General features: G+C 38.0%; 1 protein-coding gene across 3 annotated transcripts in view; it reads right to left on the reverse strand.

Annotated features, from left to right (window-relative positions):
- Nucleotides 1-10,533, reverse strand: part of LOC140537818 (phosphofurin acidic cluster sorting protein 2) — a 39,172-nt gene extending 28,639 nt beyond the window's left edge. For all 3 annotated transcript variants that reach the window (XM_072660077.1, XM_072660078.1, XM_072660076.1), the window contains exon 1: nucleotides 10,179-10,533. In XM_072660077.1, coding sequence (XP_072516178.1) covers nucleotides 10,179-10,387 — 209 coding nt within the window. In that variant the 5' untranslated portion in view covers nucleotides 10,388-10,533. The remainder of the gene's footprint in view (nucleotides 1-10,178) is intronic.
- Nucleotides 10,534-22,054: the final 11,521 nt, after the last annotated feature.

Raw genomic sequence — 22,054 nt, forward strand, 5'->3', positions numbered from 1 at the left:
GTTTTATTTAGAAATAACCATTAATTTCCATCACAGGACAACAACAGACTACAGAACATCAAATAAATACATATTAGAGCTTTTTACAAACAGGATGCAGCTCATTTTCATTTCTCATGTCTGGCACAATCACTAAGGACATCTCGGTCACATCAGCATTCTCATCATCGGCATTTTGTGATTTTCACATCATCAAAAATAAATAAGAAACCAGTAAAAGTCCAGTGTGCCCATTGAGTTTCATCATGATGACAAAACCTAAACCTGGAAGACGGGTAAGTATTTTGCAGAGAACATCTGACTATAATATGTAACAGAAAGACCATATTATCCATGCATTTCTCATCTGGGAGCACCAATGCTTAATCTCCTCCCAGACTCTTGGCACACCGGAAACAAGGTTGCTACCTTAAACGCTTTGTCTTAAGAAGCTTAGAAGGTAGGGCCTACGATAGGTCTCTGACACCACTCACAAAAAAAAAAAAAACAACACTGCCCCTAATCCAGCAGACCTTTACCAAACCCAGTCTAGGTGAAAAAAAGACCTTTCACAGAGGAGCAGCTGAACCTTGCTGTGCATCAATAAAAAAACTAAACTGATTCACAATAGCTCTTATTTGATTTGTGTAGGCTAAATTCTCTAAATGCTTTAATTTATTAAAGCATTATTTATTTTTAGTAGGGTTTAGTAGGGTTTTAAAACTATTTGTACCCTGGACATGGAATTAGTCAAACAGCTTTTTCTCTAGATATGTGGCCTGTGACAGTACCAGCAGCTCTGATCCAAATATAACATTTAATCTTAAACATGCTTGGTTCATTAAGGAACGTTCTTGACTCATAAGTAATGCACTGATTATTCAGTGGGCTATTGTGATTCTATTTTTTTTTATAACATATTGAGATTACTGATTACTGACATTATTTAGCCAGGGTGCTTAATGTAACAGCAGCTCATAGCACACAACAGCTACTGCTGGACAGAGCGACCTAAATGTTGACTAAAATAAAACTTAAAAAAAAAAAAAAAATTATAACAAACACTTATCCCACTGTTTCATGTATAGGGTCTACTTTCTAACACAAAAACGTTAATGAATAAGCCTCAGTATCAAACCATAAAGTCACTGTCAGTGATACAGCCAAAGAAACATGCTAAAAAACATGACTAATGTTGGCTCCCACAGACCACTGACACCCTAATCTCAGTGAAGTCATTACCTGCATAAGAGACACCTGTCCCAAATTGTCACCTGTGTAAAAGGCCACTTGCCAAGAGACACAGTGACACTCCAACATCTCCACCATGTGCAAGACTAAGGAGCTGTCTAAAGATGTCAGGGACAAAATTGTTGACCTACACAAGGCTGGAATGGGCTACAAAGCCATAAGTAAGAAGCTGGATGAGAAGGTGACAACTGTTGGTGCAATTATTTGGAAGTGGAAGAAGTACAACATTACTGTCAATTGACATAGGCCTGGAGCTCCATGCAAGATATCACCTCGTGGAGTCTCATTGATCATGAGAAAGGTTAAAAATCAGCCAAGTACTACACAGGAGGAGCTGGTTAATGATCTCAATGGAACGGCCTAGCCAGTCTTCTGACCTCAATCCCATAGAAAATCTATGGAGAGAGCTGAAGCTTCGCGTTTCCAAATGCACGCCTAAAAACCTTAAGGATTTGGAGATGATCTGCAGAGAGGAGTGGGCCAAAATTACTCCTGAAGTGTGTGCAAACCTTATAAAAAACTACAAGAAACGTCTGACTGCTGTGCTTGCCATCAAGAGTTTTGCCACCAAGTATTAAATGATGTTTTACTAGGGGGTCAAATACTTATTTCCTTCAATGAAATTCAAGTTCATTTTTATTTCTCATTTTGATATTCTATGTGTCACTGTTAAAATAAAGCTGGCATAAAATGATGAGACGTTACATTTAATTGTTTGTATTAAAACTTTTAAAGTCAGTGGGGGGTCAAATACTTATTTCCTCCACTGTATACAATAGAAATAACTATAACAATAGTCATTTTAATATTTTATGGCACTGATATACTGATACTATCAGATCATAATAAACACCCTTTTAATCATTAAGAACATTCAGACATGCAAATAGTAACAAAGAAATGTTTAAAGATCCTAACTATATAAAACCACTGTTTTTAGACAATGCTGACATATTTAATGAACAAGCTGACATAGCTTCAAATCCATTTGGACTTACTCTTCCAAACTTTCTGGCTGCAATTATGCTGTCTTTGGGGAAAAAAACACCTTCAGATAGGGGTGGGCAATATGGCAAAACATTTGCAGTTCAAACCTGCCTACTTTACCATACACTGCATGTCAGTGAACACAAAATATCAAATGAGTATTTATTGGTGCAGCATCAACTGCAACCAGACGCTTCTTACAGCTAGAGATCAGTCTGCTTTCAGAACAGCTTTGATTTTGCCACATTGGAGAGCATTAACCACTGCTGCCCAATCATCTCAATGAGGTTCAAGTAAGGACTTTGACTAAGTCACTACGTAACCTTCATTTTGCTTTTGAGTCACTGTCCAAATTGTGCTTTGGATTCATATCTTGCCGCATAACCAAACTGAGCCTGACTAAATAACCTGTAAATAATATTGCTATTACTTATTTATATTGTGTATATAGTGTAAATTATTTATCTAAATTTTTTTGTCTTGCTATCTCTTTCTGCTGTGACACTGAGAATTTCCCCACTGTGGGACTAATAAAGGATTATCTTATCTTAGTTTCAGATCACAGACTAATGATTTTTGGTAAAGAGCAGGTTCTATCAATTGGCAAGTAACCAAAACCCAGAGAAGCAAAGAATCTCCAAACACACAACACCCATTACACTACCACCACACTGTCTGAGATGTATCAGTCAGATTCATCATCAGTAAACTGATACCAAGTGCAAAAAGTGACGTTAAAAGCTTAAATTCCTTTTTGTCATTCTAAGGTACTGCACTGCTATGTACCGCTAGCTACACTGCACTGGGAGCGAGAGACATTTTATAGACACCTTCCTTAGCCAGTATGCCATTATGCACAGCATTACTAAAATAAAAGATTTGTACATGAAACCTTAATAGATTCTGTTATCTGGTGACATTTAGTTGATGCCACCACACTGGCAATTTTACATCAACATCAGACTTACTGGTAAAACTGGTAGTGGTTGGTGTGGCGCAACAGATAACACCACTAGCTGTCAGTGAGCTACTACACCATGTGGGAGACTGGGGTTCGATTCCCAGTCTGGGTTACTATGCTGTGCTATACCAATAAGAGTCCTTGGGCAAGACTCCTAACACTACATTGGCCCACATCTGTAATACGTGTGACCTTGTAAGTCGCTCTGGATAAGAGCGTCAGCTAAAAATGCCATAAATGTAAATGTAAATGTAAAAACTGCAAAAAATTTTGTACAGAGTGTCTGCTAATGCAACCAATAGCACAACATGACAAGATCACTACTACTATGATCAACTGATAGCTTGACTACTTCACAGCTACATGTAATGAACAGAAAGGCGCTGCAGACGGTCTGTTTCAGCAAAGGCTGTCAATCACTTTATTCTTAAGTGTAGGCTCCTTCTTACAATACAGGAGAATAACTGATTAAAAACTGATTTCAGGGGAAAATTAAAATGTGCCAATATTATTAAAGGCAAAACTGGTTATTGGTTTTACATTCTTCACAGTTGTCTTTCCAATAACACAGGGAACTTAAAATTGGAGTTCAGTTCCAATCAGGAGACAATGGAAATAGAGCAGTAGGAACTCCTTTAGGTTGGATTCAAATTTGGGGTATCTGTAACTAAATGTTATACCCTGAATGAGACAAAAACAAGTTCTGTATTACGGCCTAAATATCCTCACAGCCATGATGTTATTCATGATAAAACAACCAGACAACAGAAAACAATAGAGTATACTATTGCTTTTATACAAGAGTTCTTACAAAATAAAGAAGAGAAAAAAATCAAAAAGTAGTTCCACAACAAATGAGTTCATGCTACCTGTTGTGGATAGCGCCATAGAACTGTCAGAGTATCAAGTTCAGCCAGACACATTTTAAATGAGGAGACCATCAACTGGTTCAAATCTAAATGGTATAATGTCACATGTTTTAACAAAAAGAGACAATCTGCTTGCTGGTTACGCAGCGAGCACAGGTGGGTTGATGTGCTAGAGAGGGAACCCACTCTAGATGTGCAGTAGCTAGAACAAGCCAAAAAATGTGTCTTTTGCATTATTGAGCCAAATGCATAAAAAAAAACTCATGAGGTTATTTTTCCAGATTGACTTGTGTTTCTGAAATGGTCATATGACCTTCAATTTAAAATATTTTGCTCTCTCTCCATTAATAGATATAGGAGCCTGGTCTTGTGGGAAATTACTGTATGGTAGTATTGCATAAATGGCAGCAGACTTGCCTATAAGGATATTTGTTCAGCTCAGCTTTTTTTAATTGTTGTCAACTCGTCAGTGGAGTGAGACAGTGTGTGTGAAAAAGTCAAAATCACAAATATCAACACGGTTAGAATGCTTCAAAAGCAATCTGATTGTGAGGTTAGGACAAACTCTTATATAACCGACAACAGCTGGCAGTATTAGAGTGCAATGCATTGCATTTTCTGATAGAGCCATTACGAGAATGTGTGATTTGTTCCATTTTACTGTGGAACCCCCCCACTGTTTTCACCCATTCACTCTCTTTCAGAGCTGTACCACCTTAAGCTCATTGATAAAATGTAAATTATGTACATTTTGGCATGCTTTTATGCGGGAAAGTAATCTTATAATCACATCTCATCTTATCACAAGGTGCAGGTATAAAACAGCCTCCTTAGTATATCTCATTTAGAATCTTGACTTGACAACGACAAAGAAATAAATCCCTGAAACATATGCAAAAGTCTGGGCACACCTATACAAATGACACATTTAGCTGAATGTCCAATTGAAAGTAAGTGATAAAATTTTCTACAGTAAGCAAATTTGCTGATTTGATTATTGTTTACACCAATGACACATGTAGCTTGACCAAGGATTCCCAAACTGTACTCTGACTGTAATAACAACTGAGTAACAACTGTTATAATGGACATACATTTCAAGTACCTATTAGTAATTCCCTACCTATCAGTGCAATTTTTAATTAACATCTGTTCTGACCTGTTTCATCTCATCAAGGTATATTCCAAAGAAAAAACAATCCACCACAAAAGCACAACCTTTCTTTTTGATATTCTCATATATTTACGATCATCCATAGACAAGTCTAATCCAGAAAATTTCACAAAAGAAGCAGAGCAAGCTTTGGGAATCGAACAAAACTTGAGCAATATTTGTGCACTGAGGGTAACCTTTAAAAACCAGACAAAGAAATGAGGATAGCAGCAGAGCCTCCACTTTAGCTACAAAACACTAAAGAAACACAGCAAGTTGGGATTGTATAATATAATGTCTAGTTATATTGTATAACTAGACATTATATCTCTCTGTTCCATAGCTGGAGTTTATTTTGGTGTGTAAAGCAGCACAGTTTTTCAGTGTCATTTAAATGAATTTCAGATGATTCCTAAAGAGCAAAGAAATACTAAATATTATATCAAAAGGAGTGCATTGAGAAGAAGACACCACCATAAGGCTGAAGGAGCTTATGGTGGTGTCTTCTTCTCAATGCACTCCTTTTGATATTGGTATAGCATTCATCTGACGAATGGACAGATGAAAACATGTTGACTAAAGATACATTTTTAAAACCTTTTTTGTTGGTTACGAGTTGGCTCAGCAGTCTAATGCATTGTCACCATCAACTAAAACTTTGTGTGACTGAAAGAGCAACCTGAGAAGCAGGTGAATAGGATGAGAAAAACTGCTATCAAAAATAGCTACTGAGTTTCTGAACATGCCACACACACATCATCCGTATCACTATTATTCTCGCTTTCAGACAATACAATTTCCAGATGAATCCATAATATATCAGCTGACACAATGTTTGAAAAAATAAACTAGCACTTCAGGGCCTTGCTCAAGGGCCTTGCTCAAGGGCCCAACAGTGGCAGCTTGCCGAGCTCTGGTATTAAACCCACAGCCCACTGCTTTGCTAAATAAAATCAGTATAAAATCAGTAAAAGACAGCTGCATATGATGCAGTCACTGTATGAATCATGCTCTAATGGCCTATTTTTATTTCACTTTAAATTAGCCTAAATGGACTTTATTATATGGGCTTTCATTATATGTAATGTGTATGTATAGTAAATCTAAAACGAAAATTGCAGGTTGGCTGTCTAGCTATACAAGTTACCCAAGTTAGAAGTGGTTTGCCATGTTGGGTGTTGATGAATGCTAATTGCATTCTTTTCATACTGTCACATGATATTTTGTTTTTAGCAAGAATGCAAGTTACCAGCTAGAAAATAAACATTTACTCATGACCCATTTTATTATTGTAATTATGTTTTTTTATAATCATAAGAATCAGAAAAAGGTATTGTTACTATGGCCAATGGATCGCTGGTTCAAAACCTGTGCTGCTAGACATCAGCATCCAAGGCCCCAATAGAGCACAATTGGCCTTGCTCACTCCAGGGTGTGTAGATGGCACTTTCTCCCCACGAAACTCCAGTGCAATGCTGGCTGGCACTGGCGTCTGCTGGCCAATGCATCAGAAACAGGTACACAGCGCTTCAGATCGCATTGGTTGTCTTCACCCTCCCAGTGTCAGGAGCATTGTATGTAATAGAGGTAGAATATGTATGGTTGGGTAGTTGACGATTGTGTAGGAACAAAGACCAGTACTGGCCGTAAAGTACTCAGATTTGATTGGGGGGGCAAAAACTGAATCGGGTCAACCCTACTACACATTGTTTGTATAGGCACACAATTAAAAAGCCTATTTGCTACATTATGAAAGGAGATAACGGCTCATTTGCTGCACACAAATGGTCTTTTTTTTTTTTAAATGAAGGGAAGAAACGTAAATCTTATAAAATGCTAAAAAGCTAAAATGTTGCCACTTATTTTCCCTCAGCTTCCACCATAATATTTGCCTGGGTTTGTGATCCACTTTGCCGGTCTGTGACTGCCAACGCAAATACACTGTATTGCAAGTGCAGCAAGGTGAAATATAGCAGGATTTAGGACATTTGGATCCCATTTACATCTAGTCACTTCATTAGCTTTAAGTATCAAGATGATATCTGGATAAGGCCAAGACACAACAAAAGGCAAGTGTAAACACACCCAAGACATTTAAAAAATTTAATCCTATTGCTCAAATCACTTTAGGAGGTGGCTGAGAACTATTTGACCGATGTTTCAGCAGTGTAAATGAATTTGCCTCTCCAAGATGCATTCGACAACCAAGACTCCTCCCCATGGAGTACAAAAACAGCAATTTTCTCATAAACATAAACTGCCAAAGCAGTTAGCTTACCTTAGTCTCAAAATTCAAAATTGTGAAGGCTGAGGTTTTCAAGTCAGACAGAGAAAGACTAGAGGAGTTGGCCTACAGCTTTATGTACACTTGCCAGACAGGATATCTAAACAATTGCTATTATACTACTATTGGTAGTATAATAAGGTATTGCCTGACATGAGGTACCAGTGGTGTCCCAAGGTTGTTTCTATTTGTAAAAGAGTGACATTAAAAGGGGAAGTTTAAGATACAACAGGATTTTAAAACATAGGGATGATACCTGGGCCAGGCATTCATCTCCCTGGGCAACACTAATCTGTTCCATAAAAATTACAGCCCCACATGGTGTCCCACAACAATTACAGTTCAATGAAACAGCATGAATAATTGATAAGGTACTGGGTAGTTAACCTCATTTAAGGTACATGTTTAATTAGTGGAATCCCCTATTAATTTCTGGGTGTGCTCAGTTATTTTTCTTCCTTGTGAGGAGTAGGAGGCTTAGGTGATTAGCTTTACACACAGTGTAAACAAGACTACATTCTTTTGACCATTCAATGGACTGACTCTTAGGACTTCACCAAGGTAAAGACTTAAATATGGTGAAGCCAGCTAGAGAGTATAGTGAAAAAGAGAGAGAGATTATGTTTCCTTATTCCTTAAATCAGCACAAACATAAGATTAATATGGTGTAATTTGGCAAATGGTGACAGACACACGGATGTCACAGACAGTCTGAGACCAATAATAGATATTTTTGTAAATAAGAGTCAATGTTATGGAAATTATCATTGTTTGAATCTCTTTCACATGCCATGTCATTCTTTTTTGCAAATAATTAAAAGCTATAGAAACTTAATTGTAGTATTTACATATCTAATTCAATTTCTGATCCTTTGGGATGGCATCTTCACAAAGACCACCAGAGATTCTTCTAACCCAGAGATTCTTCATCCCTTGCTTCTCGGATGGTAGTGATTACAGGGCATAACATAAAGCATTCTTTTCTGATCATACAATCATTCCAGAGCCATATCTGGTCCAGGATGACAAATCTCCTGTCCCAGTCCACCGATCGAGTGGAATTCCCTATAGAGTTTTTTGACTGCGCCAGGTTGTTCTTGATTTTCAGTAAAGGATATGCAGAACAACATGGCCAAAAACAACAATAAGATTACAGCTAGGCAGCAAATGTTGGTGTGATGCCAGTTGGCATGTCTTCACTTGATATCAACAACTGATCTGTGATTTTGCTATTGCTGACATCAGACAGGGGTGTCTATTGCCAATGGCTTCCATTTATTTGTTTAGATGGCATACATTTCATTGTTCATATATTTCATTACCATCTTACTAACCTCTGAATAGGTAAGCACAAAATCGCTTCTGTCTCTCTTGCATGTTTAGATTCCCCAGTTATGCGAATATAGTATCTGAGGAATATGACTCACTTGGTAAATGCTGCACTCCTATCCACATCCACAGATCAAGAGTGAGATTTTAAAACTCCCTTCTACATTTTCACAAAAGGTCTTTAAACATTCTTTAGCAATGACAATACTGATCTATGACAACTTAAAAAACTATTCAATTAATTGGTTCTTATGCTTATATATGGTTCATTAAAGAAACTCATAATAAACAATAAATTATTCAATATAGCAACCACATTTTTGCTAAGCACATCGTTAGTGTACAATGCAAAATGTCAAATGTCCAATTAACAAAAAATTATGCCCAGTGTTTCTTATTTACGCTATACAGGAACTTACAATAATGCCATTTTGTTAGAATCTGTTACTGAACTAATAAGGCTATGAATGATGCCTTAGGTTACTCTTAATCAACTACTAAGAATTAGCTAAATGATGCTTATTATGGCAACATTTGCGATCACGATCCGGGTATCACTGGTTTACAGATACAATACTTAGGCTAATGTAGCTACGCTACTACGACTAACATTCTCGAGGCAACTTCCATTGACTGGCAAAAAGCACAGCTAGCTTTATTGGTAATCCTGTAGCCTGATGGGTTTTGTACAATCAGAGGCGTTTGATATATCTGATAAATATACAAAATATTATGTCAGAAAACGCAAGCAGAGTGCGTTGAAATTAAATCAATGTGTTAGCAAAAGGTCGTTAAAGGCCGCCACAGAAAGAGCAGCCAACGGGAGGGCGATGGCATGCTTAAAACGGCATGTAAAATAGGTCACATCCATTCTTGCTCAAGAAAGACAATGGTCATAACGAAAACTCAACAGAAGAACAGAAGCTACAAACTGAACAGAACGGAAATTATTATCAACGTTGCAATGTCCAAAGATCTACACATTTACAGTTATATCTGGTTAGACACACAAACCGTCAGGTTTTCAGCTGTTTAAATGGTTCGTCTCAATCGGGCGTATGAGCCAACAGGCAGATAAACAAATTACGATGCATCCGACAACAAATAGGATTCTGTTAAACTATAATATTAGCTGTCGGTTATCTTGGACCGTGAAAAGATAAGATTGTGGATTTGGCCAACGTTATACTTATTAGCTAGTGTTGTGGCCAACTGGTCGACCTGCTTAACCATGCAAACATCGAAGCTTTAGACCTTTTCCAGATTTACATTGTATATAAAAGAAACTCAGAAATATAGCCAGAGCAGTTACTGAAGCCAATCGCGTTTTTTATAACTAGATCCAGTAACGGTGACTTTATTTACCTCGGAACGCAGCTTGGAGATGAGCGGTCAATTTCCCACGTAGCAAAGAGGTTCATAGGAACAGGCATGGGTCCCGAACCCACCGAACCAGTCATGGCTCCGGGTGCAGCGAGCACGGGCGACGGTGCAAATCCACCAACACCCCCACCGGTCCCTGGATTCAAGAAGGCGGCCCGAACCCCACCTCTCTCTACGGCCGCCGCCATCATCGCTTCTCCCCGGTTGCAGCCCAAGCTGTCTCTAGCTCTCTCACTCTCTGATTGCTATCTCCAACACGCTTTCTAACCCCTTGTCGAAGCTCATCTCGGACGGGCATACACAAATAACGCTCGCAACAGCCAGAGGAGGGGCTTCATTCAAGGAAAAATACGGAACGCTATGATCTGTTGCCGCTAGGGGGGGGTTAGACTCTCGTTTTAGTCCGGTAGGCCACCATGACCGTCGGGGGAAGGATTGTTGGCATAAACTTTAATATTTACGCAAAAGCGAGTATTTGTAGTTGTATAACTGTTGTATTAAATTTTTGGAACAGGTCAGATAAAAAGAAAACGTGGGATTGTATTTACTAATTTAATAATTTTTGTTTTGCTGCAGAGCCCTATCTTCTGTTCGTAAAAGGCATTGACTGGAGGACTGAAGAAAAATTTTTTGTATCTCTACGCCCTGTGTTTAGCATGGGAATGATAAAAAAACTGAAATCGTAATCCTAATCTTATAATTTGACTTTTTTATGCCATTACATGTACAGTGAAAAGAACTACATACTGAATGATGTGCTTGTACGTAAAATTACACCCCTTTAGAAAAGACAACAATACTATATTTCTAAGTGCTATGCTGAAAAGAAGTAGCTACCAATTTGTGAAAGGGTTGGGAAACTTCTTTTTTCCACTGATGGTAGCTATCTGTATTCAAAACATAACATTGTCTTTGTCGTTCTCCCTTTAGCCATATGTAGTCGTTATTCCAAAGCTTTTTCACCAGCATGCACAGGCCTGTCCGGTCCTACCTCCTGTTGAGCAATCAAAAGTTGCCCTGGATAGAAAAAAAACCTTTAAATCTGAGAACAGACATTTACAGTATTTTCGCTCCTTCCTTTTACAGTGTCAAAATAAAACATGACATTTACGTATTTGTGGAGGAGAGGTACAGAACTACAACTTATGAGATATATCAATAAAATCGAATACACTGATTAGCTACACTTTTGTTTTAAGGTGTTGTTTACCAATCGACTTTGTTCAGCTTCATAGTTTAAAACTGTAGAACTGTAGATGTGAATTATAAATTATAAAATTATCATGTTTTTACCCAGCAGGTGGCAAACAAATCTAATTTTACATTTACTTAAAAGCATAGGCCCAGAACCAGTCATGACAGAGGAGGATGCCATTTCTCTTCTGTAAATATGTGTGATTAGGGTTACTTTTATCACTGGTTATGTTTCGAACAGCTACTTTCATATTTGTTCATTAATGTATGCCATTTTCTTCTGTCTGGCGTTATTATAACTTTCCTGTAAAAAAATCCATCCTCATTGCTTTATTGCTTTGCAGGTTTCACAGCAGCCTTCTCTGCAATAAATTAGTGGTAAATCATGAAACCATCTTCAACAGACAAATGCAACAAAAACATAAATTATGAAACATAATATACAGTACAGGTAGAAGCAAAACCCCATATAGGTTAACATAAGCCTCTACCTAAATATTACAGTTTCACCAATTTGTTTTGCTCTGGTCTGCTAACCCCTTGGATGTCCCTGCTGTAGACAATTGGATGAGACCCAGTGAACAGGTCAGGGATGAGACTCATCAGCAGATTGAACAGGTCCAGCAACAACAAAAGTGACAAGCAGGAGATCATGTATAGCTTTAGGACTTTGGGTTTGCTAAAGGGAGTTGTTAGCTAAGTACAGTGGGTGGTCCATTCAAGGTTATTAAAAGGATTAATGAAATTACTTATCGATTTGCCCTGTCAGTATTGTCTTTCGCTCTTTTCCTGTCTCCCTGCTCAAAGCTGTTGACCAAAGTCCACTGGAAGAGGTGTCACCCAGCATTAAATTGCCCCATTCTGAGGTCATTGTGGGCTCTCTGTTTATGCTGTTTGTCAATCTTGCCAGAGAAGTGTTCAACTCAAATTCCTGGTGGACTGGGAGGGGTATGGCCCCTCATTCAGTGTGACAAAGTTAAACTACTAGAGCTTGTTCCCTCTAGGTCTGGATGTATGTGATCTGGAAGAAAGAGTGGCTAAAAATAATGGTATCTAAAAGAGAAAAAGAAAACTGATTATTGAAAAAAATGTGCGAAGTGTAAACATCAGTTCAAAAGGGGTGCAACAACTAATCGACTTGGTCAACTAAAATTGGTGTCATTCAAACTAATTGTAACTAAATGGTTAACTCAAAGATAGTAGTGTACTTAATGGATATGTGAGCTTAATAGTTTGTTTACCTTATAACCTGCTGTGTGTTGCTGCTGAAGAAGTGAAAGACAATCAGTTCACAACAGAATTAGCAGAAATAACAGCCAGTATTTCTTTGATGTTGTGGGATAACTCAGAAAACCAGGGCTCATGTACAACACTGCAGTGCCTTTAATATGCACTCATCTCTAAAATACAGTATTTCACACAACAAACTTAAAGACAGCATTGATACTATATAATCATAGTAGTGATTGTAAGAATAATAAGAAGTAATGATGGTTATTGGTGGTATTAATAATGATAGTGGTAAATAGTGAGAGTCCATGTAAACTTTAACATAGTCGTTAGATATGATAGCAGTATCAGGAGGGTGATCTGACGCGGGTGGCAGGGGAGCCTGGCAGTCAGTCTGGTGGATGGACAGCTGGTCTGTCGCAGGTGCAGGAGAGCTCAGTGGTCAGTCTTCCATCAGGTCAGACCAGATAATTCAGTCATTAACTCGAGAAGGTAAAGACTGGCAGATCTTACTACAATATCCTATCAAAATGACAGAGCCAGAAGGTAGCACAGCCATGGGGGCACCCAGAATAACTGGCATCCGTCTGCTCCACCATCCACAGACCTGAGTGATTGTGTACAAGTGGCGGGACAACAGCTCAAGCATCTCAGTTTACCACAATCCCGTGTCCATGAACCCCTGGATCTGCAAACTTTATCTGAAAGGAAATTACCAAAAGCTAAACAGATGAGTTTTCAGCATAGACTTGAAGATTGAGACTGTGTCAGAGTTCCAAACATTATCTGGAAGGTTATTCCAGTGTTGGGGGTCAGCACCCTGTGATCGAAGTGATCGTGATGGTTCATAATAGGAATTAAGGTCTTGCAGGTACTCAGGAGCGAGGCCATGTAGGGCTTTGTTGGTCAATAGAACAATTTTATAGTCAATACGGAATTTAACTGAATGCCAATGCAGTGCTGATAGAACTGGACTGATAATCAAATTTTCTTGTTTTAGTATGAGCCCTAGCTGCAGCATTTTGAACTAGTTGAAGTATACTGAGGTTTCTGCTCGAACATCCTGACAATAGTGCATTGCAATAGTCTAGCCTTGAGGTAATAAAAGTGTGTACTCATTTTACAGCATCATGTAAGATGTAAGATCATTTAGAAAAGCTATCGGAGAAAAATATTATAATATTATATGATAATAAATAAGCTATTTTATATTAGCTATTTTTTATATAAGCTGCTGCAAGTTATGGGACATCCAGCATTTTATATCTTTTGCACAGTCCTTAATTTTCTTTAATTTAGAATGATCAGGTTTGAGTGATATATACAGCTGTGTTAACACCAATAATAACAATAGCAGTCCTAAAATAGAGCCTTGCAGAATCTCACTTTTGTTTAATTGTAACGTTGTTGCTCACACATTGCCACTGTTTTGAGCTTTGTTTGATACACTAAATACAATTTGCTACAAAGACATGAAATCTCCTGGCCTTATTGTGTCAAGTTGGAAAACTAAGCGTACTGGGCCTAAACACCGAACTCTGTAACTGGGTCCTGGATTTCCTGACTGATAGACCACAATCAGTCAGCATAATCAACATCATCTCCAGTACCACCATACCAATGTACCAGTGCCTCCAAGGGCTGTGTGCTAAGCCCACTGCTGTTCACTCTGCTGACTTACGACTGTGCAGCTAAATACAACACAAATCATATTGTGAAATTTTCAGACAATACGTCCGTAGTGGGCCTTATCATCAAAAACAACAAGACAGCATACAGAGAGGGAGTGCAGCGACTAACAGACTGGTGCAGAACCAACAACTTGTCTCTGAATGTGGACAGAACTAAAGAGATGGGTGTTGACTTCAGAAAAGTGTGAGGCGACCACACCCCCCTGAACATCAATGGCCCTGTTGTGGAAATCGTACAGAGCACAAAGTTCCTGGTCATCCACATCACAGAGACCCTCACATGGTCCCTCAACACCAGCTTCATAGCCAGGAAAGGCCAGCAGTGTCTCTACTACCTGCAGAGATTGAGGAAAGCTCATCTTCCTCCCTATGTTCTACAGGGGGACTGTGGAGAGCATCCTGAGCAGCTGCATCATCGCCTGGTTTGGGAATTGCAATGTGTGAGACCGCAAGTCCCTACAGCGAATAGTGAAGTCAGCTGAGAAGATCATAGGGGTCTCTCTCCCCTCCGTCACATATCAGCATTGTAAAGGACCCCACTCATCCCTCACATGGACTTTTTTCACTGCTGCCATCTGGCAGAAGGTACAGAAGCATCCGTGCTGTCTCTGCACGGTTCTGCAATAGCTTTGTCCCACAAGCAGTCAGACTTTTAAACTTAGAGACTGAACTAAACCCCACTACCCAGATCATTTTAACCTGTCTGCATCCTATTTATCTTATTTATATATTCTATACATTACCACCTCCGTACCTGCTGTGTTTCATGTTTCAGGTGCATTATAAGCTGCATATGATGTCACGGCATGTTAAATTTCTATGCACCTTATCATCAGTACTTACTTGTTAAATATCCATGCACCTTACTCAATACCTCTACTCAGAATTGAGTCATATTTATTGTCTTTTGCATGTTGCAGTTTCTACAGTCTGTCCTGTACTGTGTTGTTTTTATTCTTGTTTTGTTCCATGTTGCACCCTTGTTCTGGAACAAACTTAATTTCATTTCACTGTGTACTTGTACAGAGCTGAAAATGATAAAAAGCCTCTTGACTTAACTTGACTTCTGATTTACACTACCCTTGATTCCCCCTAGACTCTCTCTGTCAGCCAATCATGCATAGTTCTCAAGTTCATCACCTGAGTTTTGATTTCATTCACCTGTGTATTTGTCAGGTGTGTATTTCATTCAGCTGTGTATTAAATTTAAATTATACAATTTTTACACTGCCTGTGGATTGCCCTTTTACAAGAACAAATGCTTGGACAACACCACTGAGTCTTTGACCCAGTTCATCAGGGCTCTTACAGCGCAACAGGGTAAGAAACAAGAACAACTATCCCAAATAACTAAAAAATATGAGCGAAATGACAGCATTAGCAACTAAGCATGTTGAGTGCTCCTCTTACTATATCTGAGGAAGCTGCTGCTACTGCAAACCAGATAAATACAGTGACACACCTAATGACTGTAAAGACATTTTGGTCACAATTTGTGACCAATCTCGAACCTGTTATTGATCCGAATCTGTCGGGGGGAGCTGTTTATGGCTTTGGCACACTACACGACTTGTAGAGTTGTCAGAATGCTGTACTGTTCAAACTACACAACTCAATCTCTTGTAATCGTGAATGTTTAAGTTCTCGTGGTTTGCACACTACATGACTGTTCAACAATTGCAGGTCACACATTACACGACCATTCCAGAAAATATCACAGTTGAGTCTGTCTGCTCTCGTTTGGTCATGAAAACACAAGCGAGGAGTGATGATGATGCGGTACTGTGCATGAGAAAGGGCTTTTTTAAGGAGTAGGTTGGGAGCTAGGCCAGCAGGGATTGTCTGTTTTGCAGAAGGAGTTGCAAGTAAATAAATATACATTTTTGCAGGATTTCTTTGCTTTCCTCTCTCCTTGCGTTCTCTTGGCTGGAACGTGACACCACACTTACTGCTAGTGACACTGATGCTTTTCACACTACAGGATTTCGACCAAATACTTAGCATGCTAGTTTTTTAAAAACTTGGCAAGTGATCAGCAAGCTGGTCAGGTCGCATATTTCTATTCACACATAGCGAGCTAAAGCTGATTTTCAAGTCCCAAGCGAACACTGATTTTCCTCCAAGCTGATGTTTTTCTCTGCAACTTCCAAAACCTGTCAGCGAATGGAAAATCAGGGTGAAAATCGTGTAGCGTGAATTTGCCATTACTTGTCTGTCAGGGTAATCACACGGATTAGAAATGCATACCCAAAGAGCAGGTAGTGGTTGGAATTAACCCGTGTTAGTGGTTTCATTTCGTTATGAACTCAATTCTGACATATTCCCCGAGTATGTATGCATGTAGTAAGTATGGCTTGTAAAGATAAGACTTTAAAAATCAAATGGCTAGATGGCTGAATCAGCTCATCAGTTCATGTTGATCCTGTCTGCCGGCTAATCTGCTCAGTTCATGATCCAGAAGTCTTGAACCAACAAAGCCTGTGCAATGCGATGCTTTTTGTCTGTTACCAGGATATGCTTTTTTTTGTTTTAGATTCATCTGAATATGCGGTCATTTTACGCAACACACAATGTGTTGCTAGTTTGAGAGTCATAATTACAGGCACTAACACAGTAAGTTCTTTTGTATTTAACCTTGAATATAATTGAGAAAACACGAAAGACACCAAGACACTGCAGGTTAACCAGCATTACTGAGGCTACTGAATGCTACTCCTTGGGAAGTGAGATACCAAACTCCAAGTTCAATTTCTTAAATGCCACCAATTACGAGTAGAAACAAAAATTAAATTTAGTAATCCAGTCAGTTTCAGCAATATAATTCAATCACAGTTTTGATCAGTAGATAATTCAAATAGAATTCCAATGTGATCTTTTTTGTGTGTGTTAATTTACCTTTATGTCCTACTTGGTGTCCTAATGTTTGTGGGAGAGTTCCTGTCCGCGAGAACAGAAGAGTAGGTATGCCTCCTTCTGTTCTGGAGATAAGCATCGGTGCAAGTTCAACAAAAGAAGACTTCACGAACCAAATGATGTCTACTGCACTTGTGAACCACAATCAGGGTTCAGTGTTCAAAGGACTCCATCAAATGAAGATAGGTCCAACTTCAATGCTAGCAAAAAAAAAACAACTATAATTTGCTAATGACACTTGTTTTGAGCTTCTGGTACCGGCAGGTAATTTCTGCTGAATGCATGGTGTCTAGTTCTTTCTTGGCCATACGGCAGATCCTCGGAACTGTGCCCAGGCTGCCTCCTCGGACTGCACTTCAGTCTTTTGCCAGTCCTGGGCCTAACTCTATGTTCATTCCAATGTCGATTCCTGTTTTGGTCCCTGTCACTGTCTTGGTTACGGTCCCTCTGTCCTGTCCAGTCTCCAGTTATGTCTCATATCCAGTCCCGGTTCATGTCCAGTGTCCAGTCTCTTGTCCAATCCCTGCTCCAACCATCTGTCCAGTCTCCTGTCATCTCTTGGGTCCCGTCTACCTTGTCCTGTCTCCAGTTTTCTGTTTTGTCTCTTGTCTGGCCCCCAGTTCAGTGTCTTGCCCATGTCCCAGTTCAGTTTCCTGTCTGACCCTGTGTGCTTTTCTGGCCTCGGGAGGGAGAGACATGATTTCACTTAAGAAAGCAGCAAAAAAGCTGCAAGGCTAGTAATTGTCTGAGGATAGGGAACACCACATTAGAGTCTCCTGGAGGACTATCCAATAGGAATGTCCTGTAACTCTTTTCCTGCACAGGTTTAACTTTAGGCTTAAGTAATTTGACTAAAAAGTCCTGCTTTGTGATGTACTTCAATGAAATACCTCATGAATGTTTTTTGTTAAAAACTACAGTCTATTCTTTAAAAAAATACCTTTATTTTTAATATAAAAATTTGATTTATTAACTATTTGCATATGCCCTTTTTTCCACAATGTATTCATGAACAGCATAGTAACAATTCCTTACATTGTCAAAACATGTCTAAAAGAAACTGTAGTAACGAGCAAAATGTAATGAACTGGAAACGTAACCAGTGATATTCTGTGTAAACTGTGTGATATGACATGTAAAACAGACTTCCATGTGTAAAAAAAAAGGGACATGAAACAAATTATAAAATTATCCATTTTGTTTTGCTGAATTAACTAAAATTAGCATAATCATGCATTTGTAACAAAATACTGCATTTAAATCATTTTGTCTGTACAGCAAAATGTCAACTTTAGGTTTAATCTAAATCTGAATGACTACAGTGCAATTTGATTATTTATTTATTTTATTTTTTTGAGAATTTGTTAGTTCAAGATAATGCTCTCAAAGAAGGTCAACACATATATATATATCAGACATATCTTCATCACATCAAGCAATCTTCCAAACAGGCTTTTTCTAGGTCTACGCAGATAGCCTGGCTACCTACAGTTGAGGTACTGCATGCATTATGGAGGGGTGGCCATGAGGACTGGACATATACAGTGGTTGTCCTAAGCTGAGGCAATCTCATTTAGTTATTTTAACAAGTGCATAAACATACATATGTACATTAAACAAATTTAATTAGTAGTATTTTCTTTCCCAATAGTAAAGCAAAGTCAATGACTACATATTGACTACACAATAGTTATTTAGGCCCTCCTGACTGGATGCAGTCTTTTCTCCAATTACTGTGTGCACATTTTCCACAATATGTTTATAATTATAGTACATTGTAGAAGTATATACATGGAACTTCATGACAACTGGTGTGTGTAAAAGAGGGAGGGAGAGAGGGAGGGAGACAATCATAATTGAAAATCATCAACATAAGTATATCTGTGTTGTGTGAAAAAAAAAAACAGAACCGAATCAATGATTTGTCCAAAGAAAAATGTCTGAGAACTATCCATCCCCTCTTAGTTTGAGGTCAATTCAAAATTGGATGAATTCCCTTCGCAGGATGAGCCACCATGTTTCAATGTGCTAATTTCCAGTACTTGCACCAAATGTTTCATTGTCTGTTTCAGGTTTGTCTTCTGAAAAATGCATCTCTGAATCTCTGCCTCTTGGCCACATTAACTTTTTTTGTTCCTATATCTAATCTCAATCTTTCTGGGCAAAAATAACTAATGATTAAGATTCAAGTTATACCAGGCTTTTAGAAACACTATTAGTACATCAATGTATTCCAATTCCAAATGGCTTAAGCTTGTTGTAGCCATTAATATGCCAAACATATTAAGGACCATGGCGCTAATAAACTCTTCACAATCTTCATAATCGATTTCTTGACCTCCTTCAACATCTAATCAATGGTACATACATCTGTATTAATGACACTGATCAGAGGTTTCCAGTTGCAGTTGAATAAAATCTGCCACCTCAGCCACAACAGTCTTGGTCTTCCTGTGCCAAAGCTTTCTTTTGTATAAAATCCTTTCAAGAGGGTGTTTGCTTAGAATAGTCCTATGTTGTTCATACAGTAAGCTCAGGTTTTTATCATTTGTATATCCATGTTTGAAATATTCCTCAATGTGTTTGCAATCAATCACATAAGTAAGCTTTAAGTAACTATTCAGTAGTCTAATTTACACATTACCCCCTAAATATGACTTGGTAACTCAATTATAACTTAGTATCTCATAATTATGACTTGCAATCTCAATTATTATCTCATACTTAATTTCTCATTATGGTTGCTATATTATTATTATTATGGTTCATTATCTCATGATAACGACTTATAGCATTATTACGATTTAATTTCTCATAATAATAACTTAGAGCCTTATGACTTAGTATTTTATTATGACTTAGTATCTCACAATTCTGACTTATTATCCCATACAGTAACTACAACTTAGTTTCTCATAACATGACTTAATATCTCACAATTTAGAGTATCTCGAATGTGATATCTCATATGTGACTTACTATCTCATAGTTGTGAGTTCCTGTACAACTGTTTTAGGTTTGTACAGACATTTACACATTGCTGCTTAATCAACACACTCCAGGCTGTACTAGCTACTAGAGAGTACTATATGGTACTAAACTGTTCTTGCACAACTGTTTTTTTAAATTACATGAAAGGAAACATGGGTTAGTTTAATGTTTTTGTAGCAAGAACAGTGAACGTAGCAAGGACAAGTAGGCCCCTGATATCACTCATAAAAAACAGTATGAAAATAACTATACACCCTAGTCAGTGGCATGATTTTGCAATGTTCTATAGTTTTGTGTGTGAATAAAGATCTTTAACACATTTCTACAACTGAAGCAAAAATATGTTCTGAGTGATATGGTATCCATTTTTGTTTGTGTTCTAGCCAAATTAATATAGAATTTGGAAAGTCATGGTTATTGCTTCTCTGATTTATTATTTATTATATAGAGTAGTTTGTAGTTATACAATGTGCAAGATATCCTTAGTAATTAAAAAAAATTAAAGAGTGGTGAATTTTCAGTGCACTGTAACAATTCCACAATGCACCACAATATACAGTGTACAAATAATGTACCCTAACAGACATGAAATACCCATAATTCATTGTATTGATTGAAGATTTGCGTGCAGCTTCTCTCTGGAAGTTTTGTTTATGTGAAGGAATCTGTTGGAAGGCAGTTGACTAGTTGCGTAAGGCGACATTTCCAGCATTTCAACTTTCCGGCCCCTCCACTTTATTTTTTCTTAAAATAAATTTCAAACAATTTATTTATTTTAAAAACAAACCAGAATGTTATACTTTAGATTCTTTAAAGTAGCCACTTGTTGATTTGATGATGGCTCTTGGAATTCTCACAATCAGCTTCATGAGGTAGTTGGAATGGCTTTAAATTAACATGTCTTGTCATGAGTTAATTTGTGAAGATTTCTTTCTTAATGTGTTTCACATCATCAGTTGTGTTGTGCAGAGTACAACCCTGATTACTGTTCTAACCCATATTATGGCAACAACCAATTAACAAAGTAAAGAGAAATGACAGCCCACATAAATGCTTCACAGTTCAAGTAGCAGGCACATCAACATGTGTTCAGAGAAGACTGCATAAATCAGGCCTTTATAGTTGAATTGCTGCAAAGAAGCCATGCTGAGGAAAAATAACAAAGAATTTCTTGGGTCAAGAAACACAACGAACAGACAATAGACTAGTGGAAATCCGTACTTTGGTCTGATGAGTCAAAGGTTTTTTTAGGGTTCACCTGCCATGACTAGTCTATGGCAGACACAAAAAAAAAGATGAGTGGATAGTTCGTACACGTGTGGTTCTCACCATGAAGCATGGTGGAGGTATGATTGTGTTTTTCTGATGACAGTGTTGGCTATTTACCCAAAATTTCAAAACACACTTAACCATCCTGGCTAATAATAAATAATAAAATTTGAATGAGAATGTGTGCCCAGACTTTTGACTGGTAATGTATCTCCACAGGCACAACAAAACAAAAAAAAGGGAAAAGAATAAACTTTAAACCACTTTAAGGCTGGTCAACATTACCAAAGTGGTTGACAAAAATGGATCAACTTTGGAACATTTTTTATTAGCACAGTTCAAAAACATTAATTTTCCTGTTCAGAAAGTCCCATTATAGCCAAGTTCCAAATACGGTCACAACCACATTGCGCCGACTACAGAATAATGATATGACTAGCGCTCTATGTAGCCTAATGCCAAGCATTAAAAAAAGATTAAAAGATTCTAATGATTAAAATTACTACACTGCCAAGCATACTGTAAAGTAAATGTGCAATAGGGAAAGAGGGGCCTAAAGCTACCTTGAGT

The sequence above is a fragment of the Salminus brasiliensis genome, chromosome 17 (genome assembly GCF_030463535.1).
Source record: "Salminus brasiliensis chromosome 17, fSalBra1.hap2, whole genome shotgun sequence".
Taxonomy (NCBI): Eukaryota; Metazoa; Chordata; class Actinopteri; order Characiformes; family Bryconidae; genus Salminus; species Salminus brasiliensis.